This window comes from Nuphar pumila, chromosome 4 (genome assembly GCF_984573655.1).
Source record: "Nuphar pumila chromosome 4, dmNupPumi1.hap1.1, whole genome shotgun sequence".
Classification (NCBI taxonomy): Eukaryota; Viridiplantae; Streptophyta; class Magnoliopsida; order Nymphaeales; family Nymphaeaceae; genus Nuphar; species Nuphar pumila.
In genome coordinates this window covers 122987433-123015350 of record NC_143252.1, presented here as the reverse complement: position 1 = coordinate 123015350, position 27918 = coordinate 122987433, and the positions used below count along the sequence as shown (strand labels likewise).

The 27918-nt window shown below is 35.3% G+C and overlaps 1 protein-coding gene across 1 annotated transcript; it reads right to left on the bottom strand.

Moving 5' to 3' along the window:
• Window positions 1–9114: 9114 nt before the first annotated feature.
• Window positions 9115–10864, bottom strand: LOC149840879 (kinesin-like protein KIN-14L). Its single transcript, XM_090005153.1, has 6 exons — window positions 10786–10864; window positions 10501–10640; window positions 10062–10208; window positions 9707–9977; window positions 9507–9610; window positions 9115–9360 (listed from the first exon to the last, which is right to left on the bottom strand). The coding sequence occupies exons 1-6, from the start codon at window positions 10862–10864 to the stop codon at window positions 9337–9339; spliced, it is 765 nt and encodes a 254-aa protein (XP_089861279.1). The 3' UTR covers window positions 9115–9336.
• Between the last annotated feature and the right edge of the window lie 17054 nt (window positions 10865–27918).

Here is a 27918-nt window from a genome sequence, read left to right as displayed (position 1 = left end):
ATGCTTTAAATATTGTGTTTTTTATAGAGCTTCAAATATAAATGTTGGAGTTACGGATGTTCAAATGTAAATGTTGGAGTTATAGAGGGTTGAAAAAAGAAATGTATATTATGTGTGTATGTATGCTTTAAATGTTGTGTTTATTGCATGACTTCAAATATAAATGTTGGAATATTTATGGAGGTCTAAATGTAAATGTTAGAGTTATGAAGGGTTGAAGGAAAAACTATATAGTTGTGTGTGTATGTATGCTTTAAATATTGTATTTATTGTAGGACTTTAAATGTAAATATTGGAGTTATGGAGGTTTGAGTACTTATGAAGATTCAAATATGAATGTTGGAGTTATAGAGGTTGAAGTTATAGAGGGTTAAAAGAATATATATATATATATATATATATATATATTATAAAATCTCAAAAATTTGGGTAATTTCAATAAAATAAATACGAGAGAAAGGATGATTCCAAATAAGAAATATCGGAATATCGCAAGGGTTATAGGTTGGATATTTTGAAAATCAAGATGGCCTTCAAAAAGAGACCCACTAGAACGCCATATATACTTAAAGGAATTAATGTCAACCAAAGAGTCAACATGAGACGAAGTAGCGACGTGGCGCAACGCCGAACGAGGAAACAATCCAAGTTTGAAACCCCATAGCACAAGTAAAGGGCGTGCGAAAATAAACGGTAAATGTCATTTTTGAAAAAATCTGCCAAACGGCTACAAGAGGTTAAAAGAATTAACGTTGAAAGAATATGCAACGAAATTGAACATAGCGCATTGGTGGGGTTCATTTTCCCTTAGAGAGGAGGACTCATGTCCAAATTCCCTTGTGCGTCGGTGTTTTTGCAAAAACACTTTTGGTTTTCAATCAAAATTTTTGTAACTCCTCATAAATTTGAGATTTTAAAGAGCATATTTTCAAGGATAGGAGGCTGGCCGAATTCCCAAATGGGAAACCCAATCAAAATTTATTAAGCAACAAATGAAAAGATTTGTTTTTTTCTCTCTTTCTTTCTCTGAATGGGCCACCTCATAAAAGGTTAAGGGAAAACCAAATAGAGAAAGCGGCATTCACGTTTTTCCTTCTTTGGAAGGAAACCCTAAGCAATAAAAATGATTTTGAAAAAAAGGAGTTACAGGAAATAATGGCAGGGAGGGGGGGGGGGTCAAGAAAATTTAGAAAGACTTTAAAAAAAATGGGTGGAGGAACCAGCCCTTCCCTCTTCATCCGACCCTTTCCCTTTCTATTTCTTTCCTCTCTCCAACCACTGCTACTCCATTAGAGGTCATGAAACAAGTTTCCCTGGTTACCTCCGGGCTGAACGACGCAAGTGGGCGTGCAAACCATGTGAGAAGTAGAGCACTCTCAAACTTAGATTTTTATCTTCAACAAGGTAGGGGTACAATTTCTTTACACACATGTGCAGCGCCATTGGATACTGTAGGTGTTTGAATACCTATTCATACCACATTATGTATAAGACAATCTTTGTTTCTGTTTATATGCATGTAATGGTGCTTTCTTGTTTTTTTTTTAAATTTTATTGAATATCGGTGTAGCACTGAAAATGTAGCTATCATACTCCATATGCGTACAAGCATCTCAAAGATTTTGTTTTTGTTGATATTTGACTCATGTTATTGGGTAGCAATGAAAATGAAAATACAGTGAGATATTATATATAGTTTACAATATATATATATATATATATATATATATATATATATATATATATATATATATATATATATATATATATATATATACTTATAAGTATTGGATTATGGATCCACGTACTCCAGCCTGCATATCCATGACAAAACTTCTTTGTCTGTGCGCACCACTGAACTTCTGATTACAGATGCGTATGAGGGTCACCCTCTAACTATGAGAAGGCACAGGTCGGATCAATCAACCTGTACGCCTTTGATTGTTGATACGCAACCACCATTGTGAAAATTTGAGTTAACCTATAAAAGCTTAGTTTCACGTCTTGAACTACATGAGTTCAATTTTGATTTCATAAAGTTTACAGAGTGTATTGAGACAACATTATCTATTTAATAGACAAACTAAATATATATAGACCAGCATCAAGATCTAATACATAATGCCATAGGCCAAGCTCCTAAATGATTCAACGTTAACCTATAAAAAGTGTAATGTTTGGCTTGCCATTATAAGACTGTTGAATCATGCAAGAACTGGACTCATTAATTGTTAACACATATGAATATTCACACACGGTTTTCAAAAAAAAAATGCTTAGACCTGATCCTAGTGGTCAGCGTGACTGATCGTGGGTCAGCATACCTGGGCTTACAACTGTAGTCGTGGCAGCAGTGACCAGCCTCTGCAGGTACTCCCGGTTGTTGTTCACCTGGGAATGGAATAGGTGGATAGCCTGCTTCACAACCAGTCTCGGTTGCAGCCTGCAAATGGTTCCACAATAGGTTCGCTCACGCCCCGCCGAGTAATAGTGGCTGGAACTTTACTGCAGCGGCCACGGTGGGTCCTACCGGTTAGCAAATTTCTACTTGGACCAACATAAAATCTGGTATTGATCCACAGTCAATTGGGACTAGATCGTTGGGCTGATGGTTGTCGCTGCCGTACCTCTATATCTTTTATTCAATAAGAAGGAAAACCGGCAAAGCACATCTCTTTGCGGTAGGAACGACAGGTAAGCGTTGCCTTACGACTGCTACTTGGCCATAACCAAACCTCTTGGTTATGCATCGATACATATAAGCAAGAACGTATATGATATCAGAAAAAAAATATTGGCACTCAGACCACCACGACAGGAAGGTTGATGCCCTATCAATCACGAAAATAACAATTGAACATTTAAAAGAGAATAATGATGTGAGATTTGGGTATACCGGGAAATGGTATATGTTACCAGTTTTATCGGGATTCTGGGTATACTGAAGCAGTATATCTTACTGGTTTCCCAGGGTTTTGGGTACACCTAAACGACGGTGTATGTTACCAGACCCATGGTCCACCTCGAAGAGGGTGGATGGTATAAGATCAGTGAAACATCTTTGTTTTGTGAGAGCGAGACGTCTCACCCGGTCTTCAGTCCTCGAAGTTAGGGGACCAGGACTACCGATGCATCCTAGGTGGTAGGTCCAAGTCTTCTGCATAAGTTCTATTGGGTGCATTCAAATTTCCTAATGTTTGCCATATGGGGAATTCTCTATCGATCGTGCACAGTCCCCTTTGGATATCCGTACGACTAGTCATACGGGGTATTAACTAGAATTGCATAATAGACTCCTGTGTGATCTCGGTCCACTACGATGGAGAATGCCTGTGCGTATCCACAGGGTTAATAAAAAGAAAAGGACAAGAAGAGAATAATTTAGAAAAATAACTAATCTGATTGTTCTCACATCATCATTTGTCTAGTTTTGGTTTCACACTCGTGATGACGAAGTGCATGATTGATAATTGATTTTCATTACTAAGAATGTCTACTTCTTTATTTATGCCATTACATACTTTGGTTCACATGACAGTCCACACTTGTATATTGAATTTGTATCGTCTACTCAGACAATGGTTTAGTCTGACCCTTGGTGGCTTATCATTTTTCAGGTGAAAATTAAAAGAAGCATGCATCAGAGTGAAGGCAACGTTTTTCTCGATGGAGTCATGATACTACACTTCGTCTTTGTCCTGAGGAAATAAAAGGAGGGTTTTAAATCCCTATTTGTAATAATGCTGTATTGAACTCTGACTGTTGAAATGATATTTAAGTTTATGTATCCCTCCATTTATTTAACTAGTAATGCATCTATCCGTTTCTGCTGAAATAAAAAAAAATATATTTTCTCAAATTTTCTAGTTAATTAATTAGGGGCATTACATATATAATTATAGTTATGTGTATATGAATGCTTTAAATATTGTGTTTCTTGCAGGACTTCAAATGTGAATATTGAAGTTATGAAAGTTGAAGTACTTATGGATGTTCAAATGTGAATGTTGGAGTTATGAAGGGTTGATTGAATAAATATATATATTTGTGTGTATATATGCTTTAAATGTTGTGTTTCTTGAAGGGCTTTAAATGTGAATATTGAAGTTGTAGAGGTTGGAGTTATGAAGGTTCATTATTAAATAAATGAAATGAATGAGAAAGATGTTTTAAAATGAATGAAATGAATGAATGTATGAACTAATTTAAATAAATGTATGTATGCATGCATGTATGTATGTATGTATGAGCAAGTTTATTTTTTAATATATATATATATATACATATATATATATATATATATATATATATATATATATATATATATATATATATATATATATATATATATATATGTGTGTGTGTGTGTGTGTGTGTGTGTTGATTTGGTGATGAATGAATGAATAATGTTAAAATTTGGTTGATATTGAATGCAAAAAAATGAATGTATGTATGAGCATGTTCGAGCATATTTATTTTTAAATGAATGAAATGAATGACATGCTCATTTTGAATGAATGAATGAATGAATGAACGAGTTTATTTTTGGATGAATGTATATATAAGCATGGTCATTTGGTGATGAATGAATGAATAAATAATTGTAAGAGTTGGTTCATAATAAATGAACAAGTTCATTGCAAATGAATTATGAACTGGTTTATTTTTAAATAAATAAATGAACCAATTAATGTATTCATTTTAGAATGAATGAATACACAGGTTCATTATTGAATGAATGCATGAGCAAGTTATATACGAGAAAAAAATTAAATTAATGAGAAGAAAAAACTATCACTAACATTAAAATGGTGCTAGAAAAAAAATTGACACTGAAATTGCCAAAAAAATACATTTTTTCTTGAGCTAAAAAAAGCGCCATAAAAGGCATTTTTTCTAGCATTGTTTTAGCACCAGAAAAAGATATTTTCTGGCACTATTTTAACGACAGAAAAGCCATATTTTTGGCACCTTTTTAGTGCTAAAAAAGTTTTTTTAGCATTATATTAGCGACAGTAAAAACCCATTCACTGATGCTATGCATTAGCGCCAGTAAATGCACTACCAACAACATTTTTATCGGCAAAACTATTGGTGCTAGGCAGACTTTTACTGATGCTAATTTAGCACCAGTAAAGGTTAGATTTCTTGTAATGCATATACATCTAATATATGAATCTCTAGGGTATCTTCAAATGATGAATAATTTTCAAAAAGTTGCCAAAAACAGTTCCTCTGCTTCATGTCCATCATTTTGCGTCAGCACAAGAAGTGAGTCTGTGACTTAACATGCATAGTCATCTTAAATCCTATTCAAAATTCATGATGTGGATCATGGATCAGACCAGAATTAGGTATCAGATCAATTGATTGTTTCACAGTAACCTACTGATGAGCCCGCAAGTCATCTTAAATCCTGTTCAAAATTCATGATATGGATCATGGATCATACCAGAATTAGGTATCAGATCAATCGATTGCTTCACAGTAACCTACTGATGAGCCCACAAGGGTTCTTTGCCTTTCTGGTTAAGGGCGACTGCAGTTTGTCACCTACATGGGTGTTATATCAATTGATTGCTTCACAGTAACCTACTGATGAGCCCACAAGTCATCTTAAATCCTGTTCAAAAATTCATGATATGGATCATGGATCAGACCAGAATTAGGTGACAGACCAATTGATTGTTTCCTACTGATGAGACCACAAGTCATCTTAAATCCTGTTCAAAATTCATGATATGGATCATGGATCATACTAGGCGACTGCAGTTTGTCACCTAAGATGGGGCGACTGCAAGGTCGACGCTAATGTGTTTGGTAGTCGGCAGTGAGGATCTGAAGTATTTTACCAACCATAGCCAACATGTGGATGGGAGAGTTTCTTCTTATCCTTTAAAAAAAGAAGGCAGCTATGACCCTTTTCTACATCTTTGAGGGATCTGGAAGGCCTTTGCACACCTGAATCCTGAGCACCAACCCTCACTAGGAATACTGAGTGGCTGAACTCATAGAACTCAGCCTAACAGATTCAGTTGGGTTGGTCCAGTTTCAACCAGGCTAGGTTGGCTCTTGGACAATTATTTTACAACTCACTTTAGAGTTTAGAGTGAGGCGTGGTTAGGTGATCGGGCCGAACACTTTACCCTTTTAATAGGGGGAGGTGTGCTCGGCCCCCTTCTTTTTAATAGGGGGCATCCACTGATGTGGCAGTCAGTGGTTGGGGCCAAATACTTATATAAAGTGTTCGGCCTTGATCACTGGATTGCTCACGTTTAGAGTTTACTCAATTTCACCCAAACCAGCTATTTTTTTTCAGAACATAAACATGAACCAACCAAGATTCATAACCACTTCATCCTTGAATTATATTTGTGTTTTGACATTAAAGCACCATAACTTGTTCCTATATCTATGTGGTCTAATAGAGTCAAATAGTTTGCACCTATGATTTCCAGTAGAACAGTTCAGTACCTTCGTTAGCACCACAAAACATTCACACGTGTGTGTGTCTAGCATTTCCAGCAGCACTCCAATGTCAGATTAACTTGAAAGTTGAAACCAATTGGGTGATGCTTAGGGCTGTCAACGGGTCTGGCATGTATCGGGTATCTGACCTGATCCGAACCCAAAATCCCACATATAGGCATGGAAAATGCTGACCCGAATAATGTTCAGGTTGACGAGAACCTGACCCGAGGAATATATGGGCCGGGTTTGGGTCATGATTTTTGCCAGGTACCCGACCCGACAGTCTTTAGACCGTACTCAGATGCTATGTTCCAAATGTCTGTTGTTTGATGATGCTGTGCGTACTTGGACATTCATGGATAATGGATCGAATTACTTCATTTTGGATTGTATGACCCAATCCCTCCAACATTTTACATGTTTTAATAAGATGAAACACAATTTTTGTTTGCAACATGCTTTTAAATCACAAAGAAATGTGAAATTTGATTGTTGTGCTTCGCAGATCAAACACACCTTTAGAGAGTGAAATGGGACAAGACTTCAGTTTGCAACATCCTTTTGATTTACAAGTGAGCCAACTTCAAGTACTGAAATTTCAGCTTAATTTGACTTAGCCAACAAAACTCGATGCAGCCAAATTGAATCTAGAAGGCTTAAACCCATTGACAGACAAACTCAGTTCCCTCGTGAATGATGTTTGTTGCTGACTTGACCAACTTTATCAACGGGGCTCAGCTTGTCTGGTAGGAGTTGCTGGTTCAAAACCCAATAGTATAATTGTTTAACTGGTAAGGGTCGGGCTAACCCCTGCATGCCTTTCAAAAAAAACTTTACTTTAGGTTGACTTAGCCACACCAGAATAGGTCAACATTCAAGTTGGCCCCAATATGTTCAAAGATTGTCTTGTCTTAGGCACAACCAGAATGAGCTACATTTTTAGCTTGCAAGAAAAACTCAATGTTTATGTTAAATTCAATTACAGGCATTCAGTCATTAAATCTAGATTATTTTTTTTTCAGTTTAGGATGTCTTTTTCCCTGGGTAGTTCTTAAACACTGAGTTCAACCATTCATAAATATTATTACATGCTGAGATTTGCAAAAAAAACTATGATACAACACTATGCCACATGGGTGCGGGTGCGGGGATTCGGCACTTTCAAAAATCCCGGGTGAGGGGGTGTGGCAGGGGAAAAAATGTAAAAAAAAAAATTATATATATATATATATATAAATATATATATATATATCATGTATAGTCTATATGTATGAATGTATGGTATCTGTTAAGGTCCATGACATTTATGCCCTTACCATTTTTTTATCTTATATGGTTGTCCCCAAAGATGAAAGTGATGAGTTGTGGAGTTTGATTAATTGTTTTTGCCCTTGCAGGAAGGGGGGGGTCCGAGGGCTCCCCCCGGCGCGGGGGTCGGGGGGGCCACCCCTGGCGGGGGGTTATAGGGGGGCAGCGCCCCCCCCCCCCCCCCCCAAAGATTTTTTTTTAAATTCCACAGCCCATTTCATAGGGCAAATTTTATTTTTTAAAAAAAAAATCCAAAAAAATGGACAAAAATGACCCTGGGTGCGGTCAACGCACCCAGGGTCGGGTTGACCGCACCCGCACCTGCGTCGAGTCGCATCGACACGGGTGTGGCACCCTGCTAACCGAATCCCTGTGACATAGATACAACATTATAATCAAATAATACACCAAGAAAGACATACATATATACAAGGGTAAAATGCTCAAAGGATAAAAAAAAATGCCATTGTTCCATTCAAGTGAAACCACTTCTTTTACAATTACCAACTTGGTAAATGGTTCCATTACATGTTCATGTTATAGATGACCAGTAGTGAATCCATTCTTTAAGAACAATGAACTCACATGACCATTGCTTGAAATTTTAAATTTACACAATCTTACAAATTAAGAAATTCAAATATGTAAACCTTATAAGGTTCAGTTGCTGGCAAAGCACTTGGCACACATGTTGACAAGTTCTCCCCCAGCATTGTTTGTTCTTTAAGAAATGCCTCCAACTATAAATTAGAAAATTATATAAGCTTGATATTAAAAAATACTATTTCCATGGAAGTGAGCATTGCTATGTTTTGAATTTTCTTATGTTCTCTTTGGTACTTTAGGGACATCTTATTGAGAGTTGAAAAAGAAAAAAAGTTTGTTTGCTCCTTTCTTCACAATTGATGTTTTTCTCATTGCAAGATATTTTGAAAGGTCTGCACTTTATATCCATATGTATAAAGATGACAATAGATTTCCTGGCAACTGCTTGTTAAATTTTCAAAATTTGCATCGAATTCTTTCATTCAATACTAAATAATTATTTTGTTTCTATTATGCTCATTTAGCAGTTGGTCATTGTGCATTACCGCAACAGCCGCAGTATCAACACAGAAATCTGGAGTTCAGGAAAAAGTTTGGGCTTTTTATTCTTTTTTCTATTGCCTCTTTCTAGTCACTGAAGCATAATATTCAGCTTTATGAAAGATTTTTCTCTAGGAATATTTTTTTATAAGATGGCAAAGCCATCAGCTTCAACCTTAAATTCCACAAGTCAATCTGCAATGTATTGATTCCTCTAGTTAAACAACATTTTCTTGGGTATTTTGTAGGTTTCTTTCTATTTTTTCATAAAAAATTTGGTGCTCTCATATTTAGAGATGTTTTCAGTTTGGTGAATTATCAAGCATGTTGGACGATGTAGAAGCCTTTTGAAAATATTAAAGATGTCCAAGAAAATGGTGAAGTACTCATACTTCTTGCTATAGCATTGGATTGCTTCACTCACATGAGGAAAACAATTTGTTTTTTCTTTAATAGGTGATTGGAGATCAACTAAGTGATTAACCTGCCAAGATCCTGCAAGGAGAAAAAAACACCATTGATCATTATAAACTTCCATCAACACAAGTACATATCTCAAAACATAATCGAAGAACAACAATCAGGTACTTCAGTCTTACTAAATTTAGCAAAATTAGTGTTAGCCCAAGTATCATTCTCACCGCATTGCCAAGAAGGGAATCAAGATGGCGTTGGTCAGTATTTTCCTTTGCATCAAATAGTGACTTAGTAACTTGTCTTATAATCGAATTAACAGAATCTAAGTCTGCACAATTTGTTTTTTAAAAAATCACATTATCCTATCAAGTGTATAGAGATAATTTGGGAGGAGACCACTTCACTACAACTAGACAGTGAATACCTTGAACATGAGATGGGTTCTTCTTATCCTGGCTTCTACACTTGTCACTTGAAGATGATAAATCTAATCTTTTACAAGGAACCTTGAACTCCACCGACCCATTCACATTAACATGACTCCTTCCACCAGAATGCGGCACCATCGAGAACTGTCCACTCCCAGTATACTTCCACGATCCATTCCTCCCACACTTTATCCATTCATGGTATGACTTAAGAGCCAGGATGCAATCGACGATCTTCCCAGAAGATCTAATGGCTTCTAATGTGCCCTAACGAAACATTACCCGCATCAGAAGCATAAATGGAAGCACATGCATATGCATGGAAATGTAGATGAGAAAAAATTTGTATACCCTTTCGAGAACAGATGCTTCAAAAGTAGGTAATTTCATTGCCTCTACAACTTGTGTAAAGTTCATCACATTCTCAAAGTACTGATAAACAGGCAATGGCGATTTCTCATATTCTGATGGAATCGAAGCCAAATGACTCTCCACAACCTAACATTTTTTTCACAAATAGCACACCCAGAAAATGACCCAAAAAGTCAATTAATATTGCAAAACAAAATCGTATCAAAACTCAAAGTGTAAAAGCTAATCCCAACAACCAACTAATTTGATGAACAACTTGAATAAGAACAAGGCGAATCAAGTATCACCACACTGAAATTAGTATTAAAGGAACCCCAGAAATGAACGTTTTGGCACATATTATGTGAAATAGAATAAGAAAAACCATAAACCTATAAAGGAAACGATTGAAAAATAAAAAATCATTAAATCAAGAAACCTTAGAAACAGCTCCCGGATTTATCTTGTTGATGGCATTGCAGAGGACCAAGCCATTCCTATGGCAGGAGAGGAACTCCTCCTCAGACGGCTGCAGCGAGATCTTCAGCGACCCACCGAGGATGCTCCTGAGCCACGCCCCTGCATGGAACATCCGCGTGGCAGCAAGAAGATAACAAGAATCAGAAACCAAGAAAAACATAACCCTAATTCCTCTATCCCCTCACATCGATCACAATGAATAAAAAAGAATGAGCACAGAGAGACAGAGAGAGGTTGAATCTACCAACTTCCTCAGTCTTCCTTGAAGCCAAATGGGAGTCGCTCAGTGTTTCTAGGGTTTGCCTGATGCAGGGATTCTCCATTGCGAGCTCCCTGCAAAACCCTAGAGAGAGAGAGAGAGAGAGATTCATGGGAGAGGCATTTTTTTTTAACAAAAAAGACACTAGATAATGGACGCGGCGGATGCGCCCATGTTTGTTAAAAAATGTGAGTTTTTTTGTGATTTTTGTCCTGCACGACGCGCGGGACATCCCGTCAAAACATACCCTTAAGTCCTATGTTACCGGGACACGCTATTTTGGCTGTCCCTTGTGACACGTTCGGAAGTGCTCACACAGATACAGACATGTACGACATTATTAAATAATATTTTATTATTAAAATATTCAAAAATAATATTATTGATTAAAAATTAAAAAATTCTGTATCCTCATGTCCCATTTTTGAAAAAAAAAAATGAACTTTCGAGTTGAATCCAAATCCTGTGTCCTCGAGTACACGAATCATTGTGACATAGGTTAAGTCACGGTACATGACCGAGAGGTCTGGAATTCAAATCCGTAGGGGTCATTCTAAAACTTGCCTCTATAAAAAATAAAAAGTGAAAAAAAAAATACTCCAGCACAATTGAGAACTCGATTGTTATGACATGCCCAACAAGATAGTGATATAGTTCAACTAGCTAATTGGATCGAACACATAACCTGGGTCTTACTCTTACTTGAGTCCTATCTAAGATTTACTATTTCTCAATGTAAAAATAGTAAAACCAATAAGATTAGACACCGACCCATTCTATCTACAATCAAACCTCTTTCTCATTGTGCCTAAGTCAGGTCTGGTAGGACCTGGACTGGGTCAGGTTTGTACCATCTGTAACCATACTTGTTGTGCCTAAGCCAGGTCCGTATGATACAGATCCGGACCTGACTAGCACCTTAAAGTCAGATGCAGATCCCAAACCACTGGGTCTGGCATGGACCCAACCCTTTAGCAGCCCTATGCCCAAACCCGTTTGTGTCCAACATTAATCTGGACCTGAATGAACTATACAGGTCTGAAGAAAATCACATGCTCCGATCCAAACCCGACCTGTTCAAATTGGTTATTCTTAAGTAGGGATAAAAATGGTTTCGATCGGATCGGATGCATCCGATACCATATTCAACTAATCAGATGTTGGCTAAACGGATTCTAATTCAGATTTGGATGGTGAAAAGTTTCATACCAGATCTGTTTTTTTACATGTAAACGGATTCGGATATCCGTCAAGTTTAAATATTTTTCGAATACGGTAGCAGAAAATCAAGACCATATTCACATCCGATTATAATAGAACATGGTTTTGGGCCTTTGGCTTACTAAATGCAACTAAACCCAATCAAATTCGGTCGCATATCGGATTTTGACATCCCTCGTTTAAGTCCAAAACTCAGAACCGACTGAAGAAACCCGAACCCACTTAGACGCCCCCAAGCCCGCAATATATAGACGAAGCCATCCCTTTGCCAAACCCTAATTCTCTCTCTCTCTCTCTCTCCGGTTGACGATCAGAAGAAGAAAAAACACCTCCTAAGCGGAAACACGACACCTCACTCACGGCCTTCCTCTTCTTCTTCTTCCTCCTCTTTTGGTATTGGAGGAGAGGTTGAAAGAAGGCTGTGAAATCCCTGCAAAGCCCACTGATTTTGAGATTTTCCCCATAATGCTTCCCAAACCCTCCAGCAGAAATGGTGGTGCTCATGTTTTTCAAGGGGTAAACCCTTTCTCCTAAATAGGAATCCTTTCTATGGATTTGGTTTCTTTTGTTGTGATGAGGGAAAAGTAACAGAGATTAGTTTTTTTATTTGGGCGATTTGTGAATGCAAGGCTTTTTTCTCCTTTTTTTCTTTGTTGGGGTGGGTAGTCTTATTATCTTTGGGGCTTATTTTTTGATTTCTTACTGAATGGTTTTCATTTTTATGTGTGATTTGGAGTTTTGTTTTGGTTGGTTTTGAAGCAAACGCACTCTGTCCCTAGACTACTCGAAACTATGTCTTGAGGCAATTTCTACGTTTGCAACAGTGAAACTTTGAGCCTCCAATTACTCATTCCGGAGTCTTGATTCGCTAGACTTTGTGGACACATGATTGGAGCACATTTCAGCCCCATTTTTTTTTTTTTTTGTATTTCACCTTTCCTCTCAAATCAAGAGAGAGAGAGAGAGAGAGAGAGAGAGAGAGAGAGAGAGAGAGAGAGATTCACCAAGGAAACATGAAGTTCCTGAACTTGATCATGTTTGGTTACAAGGGATTTTCTCGGTTTACACATTAAACTGGTATGATTAGACCAATGCATAGAGGCAATTTTTTTGATACACCCAGTTTTTTTAACAAGGCTGTGAAAGTGGAGTGCCCTGATAGTGAATGAATGCATGAAATTGTGTTGTGTTAGGGTATAGAGGTTCAACTGCTTTGGGTTTGAGAACGGGGGATCCACAAGGCTTAAGTGTTTTTTCTTTTTACTCGGAGAAACCGCTCCAGTCGCAGAGGGCTTCAGTGGGTTTTGATTCAAGACGGGTCCATTTTTAGGTTCAAGTGTGGGTTGAGATTTGGATTGGTTTAATTTGGATTTCGGTACTTAAATGGGATTTGTTACAGGTTTCCATAAGAGAAATTTAGATCCACTAAGTAGTTTTGGATCCAAATTTTCTTTAACTAGATTTGGGCATTTGCTAGGCTCTAGGGGAATTTCCTGCTCTAGAGATGTGAATGTTACACACCTCAGATTGCAGAATATGTAAGATTTAAGTTCATAAATATACCTGGCTATTTGCTTATCAGTGGTCTCCTGAATCTGGACTTGTAATGTTATGCGTTGAAACTCCTCTATATACTCTTGCACTGATCTGGAGCATTGATAGAGACAGGCAATTTCAACTAGCGAGACTCACTTTTGATTTTGGCATTGGATCTCCACGTGTCTCATGTGGATATGGATCTACTGCATCATCTCTATGATTACGTTGGACCTTCGTAGAAGTGAGGTTTGGGAAATGTAAGTTACTTTGTGTTTGAAATAAGGTTGGGGCTTATGGATCTTGGGTTAGGTTAGTGTAGATATATAGGATAATAGGTTGGAATGGGATTAAGGGTGTGAACAGGTTGGGTTTACCTGGACCCAACCCGTACCAAACCCTATAGGGTCCGGGTATGGTGATAAATAAGAAGACCCGGGTTCGGATACCAAGGTGTGATTAATACATGGACCTGGCTATAGTTTGTGAAATTTTATTCCAGACCCAGGCCCGACACGAGTTTCGATTAAGGCTCGCAAATTTTTAATGCAAAAATGCTAAAAAAATATTGTTTTACAGGGTATGGCTCAGGTCTGGTTATGGTTTCTCTTGTGCTGGGTCTGACTAGACTCGAGTCCGGACCAGATACCATACCCAAAAAATCAGGGTCAGGTTTGGTTTCACTTGGGTCTGAACTAAATCCACTCATTGACAACCTTAAATGGGATTCAATTGGTTTGGGTAAGAATTTGGGCCACATTTAGGCGGTTATGTTGGATTTTGGTTGGAATATGGATTCAAAACTATATTATGTAAGCTGAAATTAGGTTGAAACGGATTTGAATAACAAGAACTGGGTTGTTGGAGTAGCTCAAAAGTAACGTGAGAGGGATGGGGTGCACTGAATTGGTTTGACCTCCCCCATGAGGTGGTTTCCCACAAACATTAGGAGAAGGAAAAAGAAGGTGGTGGGTTAGGATTTTTACACCCACCCTCCACAACGCACATTAAGGAAACAACAAGTAGGGATGCACAATGAGCCGAGCTAGTTCAAGCTCGACTCGAACTCATTCGAAAAAATAAATGAGTCGAGCTTGAACAAGGGTTCAGGCTCAATACACATAAACGAGTCGAGGTTGAATAGGCAGTCCAACTCGAATAAGCTCAATAAGCTTGATTAAGTTCGGCTCACATAGTTATAATAAAAATAGATTTATATATGTATGTATTTTATTTGTAATGTTAACACAAAGAAGGGTCTTATTCTAATGGATAAGTTATTCAGAAGTGGGTGGGGTTCAAATCTTGATATTTTCCTCTCTTTCAATAAATCATTTTACACGATTTTTAAAACATTTAAAATATTTTTTAAATAAAGGTTTTCAGCTCGAGTCGAGCCGTGCTCGAGCTCAACTCGAGCCGATCTCAAGCCATGGTTGTTCAAGCTTGACTCAGGCCTGACTCATATGCATAGGGTGCCCGATGGGTTGGCCAACCAAGGACTGACCTACTCCCTACCAGTGATGGGAGGATGGTGGTGGGCAATGTAGGAGGAAGAAGATGGAGTTGAAAATGAGAAAGGAAAGTGGAAAATGAAGGAAGGAAGAGAAGGAGAAGAAAAGGAAGAAGGATGGGGGTCAACCATCGGGTTGCCGAACGACTAGGGTTATTGCCCATCCATGGTTGTCGATAGTGAGTTGGTGGTGGTGTTATTGGGTGTAGGAGAGTACGAGAATGGAAGTGGTGTTGGTGGTAACGGGGAATAAGTGGGTGGTGTTTGTGGTGATAAAGAATAGGGTGAAAGGAAAGATGGTGGCGGTGATGATGCTATGATGGATCAGACGACCATGTAGTATAATTATTTTGCTTTGGCAGCCTTGGATTGTCGTGATGGATCACGCTGTCACTCGATATCCCTTGTCAACGACCATACTTTCCATCGATTTGGGTAGTACATGTAATACCTATGAATTTGATTTATTTTAACTTTTAAATTCAAGCGAAATTTAGGTAAAATTTGAGAGTTTAAGTTGAACTAGGACTCTAGTTAGGTCCGTTATGAGCCGTAAATCTCGTAAGAGATCAGATTTGGTGATTTTGGTTATGAGTTGGTTCAAAAAATATAAATTTTAAAATGGACTCACCTTCATTTTGGATTTTTCAACTTAGATAAGGTTCAGAATTTGGTTGTTTAAAATTGACCAGACTGTGTTTTGGACTCCAACTAGGTTTCTTATGAGACCTAGAGGGTCACGCCCAGCCCAATGGGGTGCCATGTGCCAACGTGGTTGTCCACAGGGCTCGGAGGTGGCCAATGGCTTTTATGGATCTTAGTATTTGGATCCAATATTGATTTGGACTTCATTTATGAATATGAACTTTTAATTTGAGTGTTGGATTTGAAATTAATGTTTGGTACCTAGATCCAACCCCTTTGGAATTAGATATGGTCTAGGGTTTTCAGATTCGGATCACTTGGATTGGATCCAAGTGGGGCACCACCTAGGTGAGGGCCACTGTAATACCCATAATTTTTGAGAAATTTTCATAAATTTTTATAATTTTCTTTATATGTGATAAATTGAAAATGATAATTTGTACTAAGTGTCATACCATAAGTTATGTAAGACTTAGAAAAAAAATGAATGTATGAAATACACCCATACGCCCAAGGGTTCTATCGACCCTAGAGAAATTCTTCTTTCAAAAATTATTTTTGAAGAATTCAAATTATGTTAGAAAAAAAAGGTAAATAAAAAAGTAATTAATATAGCCAAAATTTTAGTAGAGACATTCACCTACATTTGAGCCTAATTTGAATTTCATTTAGAGTCATTTCACTTAAATCTAAATTCTAGCTTTAAAATAATTGAAATTAGGTGGAATGAAAAATGTGATTTAACCAAAGTTAATAAAATTGTAGGAGCCCATAGGTGGGACTTCCCATCCTATGTGGCACTCCTTTCTAACTTTAAAAAGTTAAAATCAATTTTGAACTTTAAATTCATAAGGTTTTTAAAACTTACTAAAAATCAAGACATGTTTTACAAAGTCAAAACTTGTCATTTCAAAGGAAGCCTCCCAAGAAGGGGTGGGGGGGTCCCATCCTAGAGCCTTCTAGGATGGGAAGGCTGGACCAAATAAGAAGAGAGGAAGGTAACCATGGAAAAAGGAAAAATAAATAAATAAATAAAATAAAATAGATTTTTGACTAGTCAAACTTGCTTGCTTGGCAAGCAAGTTTGAAAGTCTTGAAAGTTTAGGAATATGAAAAAGTTGAACCCATGGGGGTCGGCCAACCCATATCCCTTCTCTATTTAATATGATATACTATATATAATGTGACTTATATACATGTAATATATATTCTAAACTAAACTAATAGAATACTAATATGAAGAAAAAAAGAGATAAATTAGAAAAGAGAAAAGGAAATAGAAGAGGTAGGAGAAAAGGAAATGGAGTATGGTTAGATCAAGGGTTGAGATTTAACCCAACCCTTGACCTAATCTCCAATCTCTATAAAAGCATAGGAGGGGCCCATACCCCCCCACCCCCTATTTGACCCTTTTGAGACTTGTGCCCTCTTCCCCCCCCCCCCCTTATTTTCTCTTCCTTCTCTTCTCTTTTCCCTACATCCCCTTGTGCTCCCCCTCTTGATTCAACTAAGAGGACATTCACATGCATGTTTGGAGCGTGAAGAGTACGTTGGCGTGGGTACCATATGTAGTGGGTGGCCAGTTCCTGTATGAAATTTATTTTTGCAACCCAAGGAAGTGTTTTCGGGAAAGAGGTAGGGGGTTCTATTATCTACACATAAATCGAAACTCATAGGCACGAGTTCTTCCAATTTTTCATAGGAACAAACCCTATACCATGCCCTCCATATCTGGGATTGGCGTGAGGTTTGTAAAAAAAAAAACAATTTTAGTAAAATTATGTTTTTGAACCCGATTCAAACTATTGTTAAAAAGAGGATTTTTGTAAGTATTCAAATTTAGATTTAAAAAAAGGCACTGATTTTGATTTCCCTCAGAAGAATCGATTCAGTGAGACATACCGGTTTTTGGCCTAATAATTGCGAAAATGAGATTTGTCTATGATAGATTAGTTAGAATTAATGTGATATTATTTTTTAAGTTTTATTTCATATGTTCATGTAAAAAAATCGAAAATATGAATTTGGGTGGCCTGTTTTGGCCCACTCAAATGCATATTTCTTGTTAATACATATTTTTGGCCTCACATCCGACCGGTAAATCGTTTGTATCTCTCTCATTCAGATGAGTTTTTATGAATGGTTTGTTGTATTGAAAAGCTAAAAAAAATTTATAACTGTAAAATTTTGAGCTATGTTCATGGACTAAGTATTGAATTGTGACAGTCGAAACAAAAAAGTATAGGTGTGCACTAAACTGGTCGTATCTCCCTCATCCGGAGAAATTTTTATGAACGGTTTGTGGCATAAAAAAGCTGACAAAATTATCTGCAAATTATAAAATTTTTAGCTTTGTCTGACGATTGCAAATTTTTCTGTAACGGTTAGATAAATTTGAGTTTTTATAAGTTTGAAACCGGTTCAAGACCCAGTTAGCGTATAATTGTGAACTATATGCATTTTTGTGTATTCTTTTGTCAATGAATATCATATAGTTTATGCATTGTTAAAAATTAGTTTTCTGCATGGAACTAAGTGCCAATTATGAGGCATGAATTAAATAACGTGCTAATGCACTAGTTTGCCTTCATGGCCTCTCACTAATGAATGGAACAAAAGGGCCTGCCTCACGAATCAAATGTGAATGTCAATGGACCATAAATGTTGTTTTTATGTGATTGACATGTACATGATGATGTTGTGATTGGTTTGATGCATTTAGTGGAAAAAAAAGTCTTTGCTTTATGTTGCACATGTATCTAAGTTTGTAATATAAGAAAAATATGTGTAATGATGTTATGAAACCTATGTTTAAAAAAAATATGCATCCATGGGCCCTGAAGAGGCTGAATCCTTTTAGAGGATTCATACGTGAGTATTGCATGAAATATAATTAATTTAAAAAGTTGAACACGTAACACTAAAGATTGATGCTTACAAGGAGAGGGCAAGCGGTATATTCGGCTTCGTGAAAAATGTTTTGAGCACGGAAGATTTCTCATTCTCAACCACGAAGATAGGGGAAACCTCTGCATTAGACTGCAACGTAGATGATAAAAACTCATGAGTAAAAAATTGATGCATCAGGATGATGGTGTTGGGAGCGCTCTCTCGAGAAAACCGATGCATTCTTTTTATCAATTATCTTTTTACCTTTTACGAAATTTCTTTTATTTTTTTGGGTTTTCATGATATTAACTTTAGGATAACCCTCTTTAGGACTTGAATTCTTTTTGTCACGAAGAAGAGTCTCCTTTTCAATTCGGATGTTCTTAAGAAGACTATCTAAAGTGATTTTCTTATTTTTATGTTTTAGGTGATTCCTATATTCTTTCTAGGAATCAAGTAGTTTGTTAATAATGACTGCAACTTGAAAGTCATCATCAAGATATATATCTTCTCCCTTGATCTTATAAGCCAATATTTGCATCTCATGAATTTGAGCAAGTATAGGCTTATTACAACAATAAAAAAATTAACATATTGGTCTAAGATAAATCTTTTATTTTCATTATCTTCTGCATTGTACTTGATCTGTAGAGCATTTTATAATTCTCTATCCGACTCCAAAGGATAATACAAGTTAACCAAAAAATCGGCTAAAGTGTTTAGGATATGCCCTTTGCATCAATAGTTGTCTATGTGCCATTTCTCTCGCTCTTTCATATGTTCTTTTGTCTCAACTTTTTCAGCAACAATAGTCGGACACGACTTTTTGAGGACATAGTCAATATGCAACTCAAACAACAGGAAGGAATCCTTTGATTGCCACCACTTAAAGTTTGACTCGTCAAATCGATCAAGTTTCTAAACCTCACGGCTCAGCAGGTTGATGGAGTTGTATGTCGAACCAGAGGCCATATTAAAGTTCTAAAATTGTTGGTACAAATGGTGACCAAAAAAAGATTTTGGAGACTCGAGATCCCAAGCCTACAAACACGTTTCTAAGATTGCAGCCATTAGAACTTTAATCTTTCCACTTTAAGATTTCTGAAGATGCAAAAAGGGTTTGTTTGAGGCTGAGTTTGTAGGATACAACTAGGCTTGGACCTCAAGAGTGTCACAGCTTCGCAAGATCAGGTGACCTCTCCCACACTTGAACTTGGCATGCCAAACAAAAAACAAAAAAAATAGGAGTGAAAGATTGAGAATGAGAAAATCTGATGAACCAAACAAAAAAAATAGGAGTCTATAAATAAAGAAATTTATAGACTTTTGGAAGGCCAATACATTTTTATGATAAATGAAATTAAAGACCATAAATCTACTTATTTGAAAATTGGACAAAAATGACCTTAAATGATCACTCGCCTTTGACTAACGATCAAGAACCTCCAAAACCATCCAACAGTCAAAAAGCCCCATAAACGCTATGTAAATGCATTTTTAAAGTCTATTAAATAGCCAAACCATTCGAGAAAATGAAAAGTCAAAGATGGCTTGGTTAAAGTGGACCTCGGCACCTCACACGCGTTGATGCGAGCGTGCGAAGTGCGCCTCAAGCACCCTTATGCGCACGCGTGTGATCAAACAACGCATTTATTGTTGCGTGAATCACAATAATGTCCGCAAGTCATCCTAACATACAAGGTTTACCAAAGTAAAGAATAAGGAACAAACACTTTATTTAAACCACCAGAATATTTTTTCCCTCTTAGATATGAGACTAAGCATTTTCAAAGCACTTTTGGTGGAAACAATAAAACATGAAAACTTTACAAAATGTATTATATTTTAAAACTTTTTCCAGCAATCCCCACTTATTTCAAAATATATTTGGCTTGCGTAGAAAACTTATGCATTAGTGAGATTGTCTGTAAGACTTGAACCCCCACTTAGTGAAAGAAAATCTAAATTAACCAAGGTGCTAAGTGGACCTACCTTAAACATAGCTCTTTATATTGTTAATCGTGTTTTCAATCACACATAGGTTTTCAAAAGTTTAATTATGTGGATTTCAAGTTGGCACATCTAGAGATTTGTGATTGCTTGGATTCATGAGAGCTCTAGAGAATTGCCAATTATCTTAAGAAGTGGCTCACACTTCTACACACACATGGGTAAGTTTGTCTAGTTGTTTTGTTACACACACCTTAGCCTTAAGACCTATAAACTCATTAACTTCTATTAGCTCAACCCTCACATTAGTTATAACTCATGAACACACATTAGGAATGGGCTCAAATAAATGTGTTCAATACCTGTCATTCATCAATTCATTTTTCATTGAACCTAGGCATATGGGTTCTACAATGCTCTAGGTTGGGTATCCTTAGACGATGACTTAAGTAGCTTAATTCTCATTCTCCTCGATATTTTTTAATGATGACGGCTCTCAAAAGACCTTTAATAAATGGGTCTACCAAGTTTTGGCATGACTTCATATATTTCAAAGATATAATATTGTCATCAATCATTTATCTTATAAAATTGTGTCTTAGACTAATATGTCTAGACTTTCCATGATATTTCATATTACATGTTTCACATATAGTTGATTGGCTATCACAAAATAACGGGTATGAGCTTCACACCAAGTGAAATATCTACTAGCATATTCTCAATCCACTCAGCTTCTCTACATATCAGTTAGTTATTCATGTTAGTTTTAATCCCTTTCTTAAATTCAGTTAACTTTTATTTTCTTGATTATTAGTTGTTGTTGAATTTCTTGATTATTGAGTTAGTTAGATTCTTGTTAAATTTAGCATATATTAGTTATTTTTTGTTTAATTACATATTTAGTTTATTTTCTTTTTAGTTATTAGATAATCTAAATAGTTAGTTTTTAATTTTAAAATAATCAAATTTTCAATTAGTTGATAATTTTAGATTAGTTATATTGTTACCTTAATTTATTATTCCCTCAATTCTAGGTCCCTCTATTTATTGAGTAACTCTATATTTTCTTTATTTAATAGAATATGATAGATTTCTTTTTTTATATTACAGGTCCCTACTATGCTAGCATAAGGAGGAGGGTAGGCTAAGGTGGATACACAAGAAGAGGATTATAAATGTCTCTCTCTTAAAGCTCCCTGAATATTATCTAAGGGCCCGAGCATATTAGAATCTTTACTGTTTTTGTTCTCTTTTGTTTTCAGTTAGCTTATAATAAAGAGGTAGTGTAAATTTTCTTTCCCTAGTTATTAATAAAGTATAGTTTAATGAATTATTTTTGCCAAAGTTTTGTTTCCTGTGGAGACGATCCGATTTGCTACTCTGCAACAAGTGCAAGAACTGATTTTAAATTATTATTTGGTGCGCAGTTCTTGATTTAAAATATTGTTTTCAAAACTGTCACCAATCTAATTGGTTCAAATAATTAAGTCTGAGGAGTGCTCTGCACTTGGTGCCCTAAGGTCGTCTGATCTGGGAGCCATCGGCCTAAAGCTTGCTACATGGATCATGTAGAAAGCCTAAGGAACACTGACATTGCACAAAGCATGGGGGAAGCATATGTGGCAAAAGAAAAGGGTCGATGTGTGATTAGTTGACATCGAGGTGTCTATATGAGGAGCATATCTAAAACTACTTAAGCATTCAATTGTATTATGATATCCATGAATATATGATAGATGTTGATTTTAATTACATGTGTCTAAAGGTTTGTGTTGTGGTGGCTAGTCATTATGTTCAACAAGCTCCAATGATGAATAAGATGAATGATGGTGTAATGTGTACTCTATGGGCCTATGTTTTAAATCAAGTATATATAAGGCATGGATGTTTATGGGTAGCATAACTGCAAACCCTCATGAGACCTTACTCATCCACTAGGGTAACTTGGAGGTTTAAAGGACTTGTTGCATATGCTAAATACAACCATAATTCCTACGAAAGTGAGTTAGGTTAGTTAGTTGTTTTGATTAATTTATTTATGCTTTTTGGTCGTTTAGAGTAGTTTGCTTGAGGACTGACAAACATTAAGCATGAAAAAATTTGATTATACATAAATTACATATATTTTTATATAATGTATGCATGAATTTCATTGATTTTAATGTTAAAATATTCATTGTTGAGGAATTTTGGTATTTTTTTTGTGCAAGAAGTTTTTGGTACGAATTTCATCTAAATCGAGTGCAATTCATGCATTCTAAAGTTTTTTCAAAGTAGTTGGAGTGAAGATCCAGAGTCAAGATCCAAATCTTACACACTCTAATCTCAAATCTATCTGGGCAAAGGTTAAAAAGTCCAAAGTAGTCCTTCATAGGGGGCACTACCTTAAAATTATTATAAAATAATGGTATTTATAGTGTAGTTTTAAAAATAAGTATTACTTTTGAGTGTTTTTTAAAATAGGAATGTTAGAAGTATTTTTTAAAATTTAGAAATTATCTTTTTAGGTTATCATTATAAATAGGTTAAGAAACCTAAGAAGAAGGGATCTTCTCCTTAGGAGTTGCCACCCCTCCCCTCTTTCTTCCTCTTCTTTTCCAACGTGGGGAACTCTCTCCTTTCTTCTTTCTTCTTCCTTCTTTCCTTCTTCCTCTCTACATGAGTTTCATGAGCAACAGCCATCTGGCATCACTCCTGATGTTGCGGGCAGCCTTTGGGATGCAACACCATCATAAGGGAGATCCGCTCTTTTTTCAACCAAATCCAAAACCGGAAACCGCCGCTGATAAGTTTTGTCTTCTACTTCTTCTTTAGATTTCTAGGGTGTCTTGCATGTAGATCAATTTTCATTTTATTCTTGCATATTTAGATCTACTTTCTGTGATTTTTGTGGATTAGGATTGTTTATACTCATTGTTTTATGTTTTAGAATTTTTATTTTTGCAGAAAAACTCTTTTCTTTACCGACTGAATTTTCTGTGTCAGACCTAAATTTTTTTGTCAGATAAATAGACTATTTTGGTCGATCCAAAAAGAGTTTAAGATTGAAAATTTAGTATGTATTAGTTGTACGTGTTTAGAGTATTTTATCCATATTTTAGCTCAATCTAACCAGGGGTTGGGATTTTACGACCATTTTACTAAAACCAATTTTCTGGCTAGAATTTCTCTGACATTCAATTTTGGATTTTCTCTGTGATAAATAGACCATTGCAGTCGATTCAGAAGGAGTTTAAGGCTAGAATTTTAGTATGTGTTAGTTGTACGTGTTTAGAGTATTCCCTCCAAATTTCAACTCAATTCAACCTAGGGTGGGGCTAAAGCCGATTTTCTGGCCTTATAGAAATTCGACCTCCGGTTAGTTGCAACTATTTTTGGAAATTATTTTTATTTTTATTTTTTTGTAATTAAGTGTCTTGGAGTGTATTTGGTGAGTTTTTGGTGTCTTAATTAAGTTGCTTTGTATGAGTTAGGTGCTGGTTTTTGTTAGAAGACCAGAACCTAAAATTAGGTTGTGAGTGCTTAAGTTAAGTCTAGTTGAGTCTTTGTGTAACACCCCAAATTTTTATTTTCGAAAACCATGATTTTTTTTAAAATGCTTTTAAATTTCTTCATGAAATTGCAGTGGAAAATCAAACAGGAATAAAACTTAGCGCGTTACTTTTTCTTTACATTCACATTCAAACATATATTTGAACTTGAAAATTTAAACATCCATAATTGAAATAAATGATTTCACATGTCCATCATTAATAATAAAAATCAATAATTAAATCAATTTATATGTTAGAGTTCTGAGCAATTGATATGCTCTTATTCATTAACTTAAGGGGTTTGAAAAATGTATGAATTGGTCCCCATCGCAACCTCTTGCCATCACACGTGAGCTCACTCACTTTCTGAAAAATATTATAAATTCATAGGGTCAGACAAACATGTCTCAGTAGGGTCAAGCTATACTAAACAAGAATCCAAAATTCATAAGCAGGGAATTCTTCAGACTTTCATATATTTAACAATTCAAATGCAAAAAAGTTTAACAAGTATTGCAATTATCTTAAATAAGCATACAAATATAAAAATTGATATTTTATTCATCATTCATTCAACTTAAACAAGAACAAATGCATGAATAATTAAAAATGTATGAACTTACCAATGTAGAAGCCCTTTATATGCATGAATCAATTCTTATTAGGAGTGTTTTCATATAAGGGTGACTTTGGCTTTGCTGGGCACCTTTCAACACTCCAAGTGCGGGACGATAAGAGCGAGAGAAACTCTCAACACCACTAACCCAATGCATCTGATTTCTCTCATGAGTTTCATACCCTCTATGTTGCAGTCTTTGTAGAAGTTTTTCCCTATCTTCGTGGGTTGGGAAAAAGCAACATTTCGTATTCAAAACATATTTCTACGAAGCCATTAATACCACTTACCCACTCTTTACAAGCCATTGCTTTAGTGTTATGGTTTCACTTATATGCATTAATTTCTTACATGCAATACCATAGTAAAATTCATGAAAGCTGATTTGGCCACTTCGAGACCAATGAATGCAAGTTTTGAATATGACATTTAATCACCTACTCATACTTCTTACTTAGTAAACATGTGCACATATATATAACCATCATGATAAACTTTCATATCTTTGCATGCATAGCATCAATTACAATTAAGAAATCATACATATCACATTATATAGTTTCAGAATTCTGTTAATCTGGTTGTGAAAAATCCATTGGAAATTTTAGAAACCGAATTGCACTTTTCCAATTTTACTATAAATACACATATGCCTCAAAAAAACAATCCAAGAAATAGAACTTAAAAATTTGTTATAATAAAATCAAGAAAATGATGAGACTAAACCTTGTTTATGAAAGATATAAGACAAACCCTCTCATCTGCAAAAAAAAAAATTGGAGTTGGATAATTTCTTCAGACTTATAGATAAATCTTTTCATAAAACCTTTTTTATAGGATCATCTTATATATATTATCATTCACCCAGATTTTTCTTGATTTATTTTGATCAGCCTTGGCTAGATCTTTATAACCACCAAAACCGTGAGTCAGAACTGTTCTGTAAATAAAGCAGAAAATCTATGCTCTGTTGCAAGGGACATTGCCTCAATACTGATCCAAACTAAGTAAAATAAGTTTCTAAATTCAAGCCCTAGAGGTGTAGAACACTTTAGTATTTTTATTTGAATTTATTGTCTTCATTTTCACTGAGATATCGATTTTTATCTAAGACATGTCAGGATAAAAAATGACAATAGGAAAGAACAAGATTCAAGCTCATGTAATATTCATTAAGAAAGAACAAGCCTCAAGGTAAAATTACATAAACTCACAAATTCTGATGCTCGAAACATGGTAACATCATCATATAATGCATACTTGTATGGATTAATGCTAATCTTCGCTAAAACAATAGCATACATTAATCAAAATCATAAATCCATCAAGAAACATATCATACATACTTACATCTATGCAAGAATCATACAAAACCCTATTCAATCATGCTAAACATAAAATAATCTACCCTATATACTCAGATCATCTTCCTTTAACAAGAACATCTAAAACCCCACATCAATGATAATTTCTTGAACCAGTCTTGAATTTACGAAGATCATCAGAAATTTTGTGAGCTTTCCGATGACGCAAACCATTTATAAAAACTTATCAATATGAGAAAGTTACGAACGTTTTAGTGCAGACCTATACTTTTTTATTCCGATTGTTACAAATCCATGCTCAATCCATAAATAGAGCCCAAAATTTTATAGTATATGAAAAGTTTTGTTAGATTTCCAACACAATAAACCACTCATTAAAACTCCTATAGACGAGAGAGATACAAGAGGTTTACCAGTCGGGTGTCAGGCAAAAAATATGATACAATTTTTTTTTTTTGATAAACCCAAATTACAAAACATATGATTTCTCATGAAAATGATCATAGAAATCTTTCAAATTTTTACAAAACATTAATATTATCATAATCTACTAACCCAAATCAAAATATTCAGAAAAACAATCAAGTAACATGCATATTTTATAGTTTTTATGATTTTATTTTATGAGGAAATGGGTTTTAAGAGAACCATTTTTAGAGGGGTTTTCTTTCAAAAACTCCTTTCTATCACATGCATAGACCACCCTAAGCCAAACCCACGTGTGGGAGGCATGGTTTAGGGTTTGTACTTATAAAAAATGAAAGAAATTCATACTTATGATTTCTGAATTACACATAAAGTATAAAACTCCCTACCTTAATCAGGTTCTCAAATGTAAATCAGCCTTTGTCTCCTGTCTTCAAACCTTAAAAAAGCTTCAATGACTGCTGAAAAATGTTCGAGAAGGAAGAAAGAAAGAATATGAAGAAGAAAAAAAAAGAATAGGAGAAAGAGGGAGAACTAACCTTGTTAATCCTCCTTATGATGACCTCTATTTATAGATGAGCTTAGGTAAGTGTCTCATCTCTAATATAAGAGGTTAATATCTATTAATTTTATTTATTAATAAAATAAGTAAATAAATTATGGGTCTTAATTCATTAGATTTCAAAATTACTTAAGGCATAAAAGAAAAGTAAGAACTTTTTGCCCTGGCTTGGGCTTTAGTAACATGGTAACCTTTTGGGAGGCTTACAAATCAAAAGACTTATCAGAATTTGACATTTAAATAGTCAATTCGATAGCTCTCAAAACGTAGATCATTGTAGTGGTATTAGATTTAATCATACGTATACAGTTCGATAATAAATATTAGTCAATGTTTAAAAACATTAATTTTGACTTACAATTAGGCATAAACTTCAATCGATGATAAAATGCTCAAATCAACACCAATTTGGGCATATAAATAGTCAATTTCAATGCTCTTGAAATGAGAAACTTCAAGATCAACTCTGATTTAATAGATAAGTCATTTATCAACTAACATTTTTGTCGAAACAATAATGATATTTTTCAGAGCATCCGACCCTATGAGTCCAATTCAATAATATATGATTCAAAATATCCTGAGTTATATCTAATGTAATATATCCCTAAATTGATCTAAATGTTATAGATTATATCCAACTTAATTGAGTTTGATCCAAATATCATTAGTTAAATCCTCTACCTAATTTAAGGTCTAAATCCATATTAGATATAAATGCTAGGATTTAGATCCAAATCTAATATCCATAATCTAAAATGTATAAATTATTTACTTTTTTGTTTAGTTTATATATTTAAATTTTATAATTATTCTTTCAATATTCTTCATAACTTGAGACTTAATTTCATAATAATTCAAAATCAAGAAATTTAAGAATTTCAAGAAAACCAAGAAAT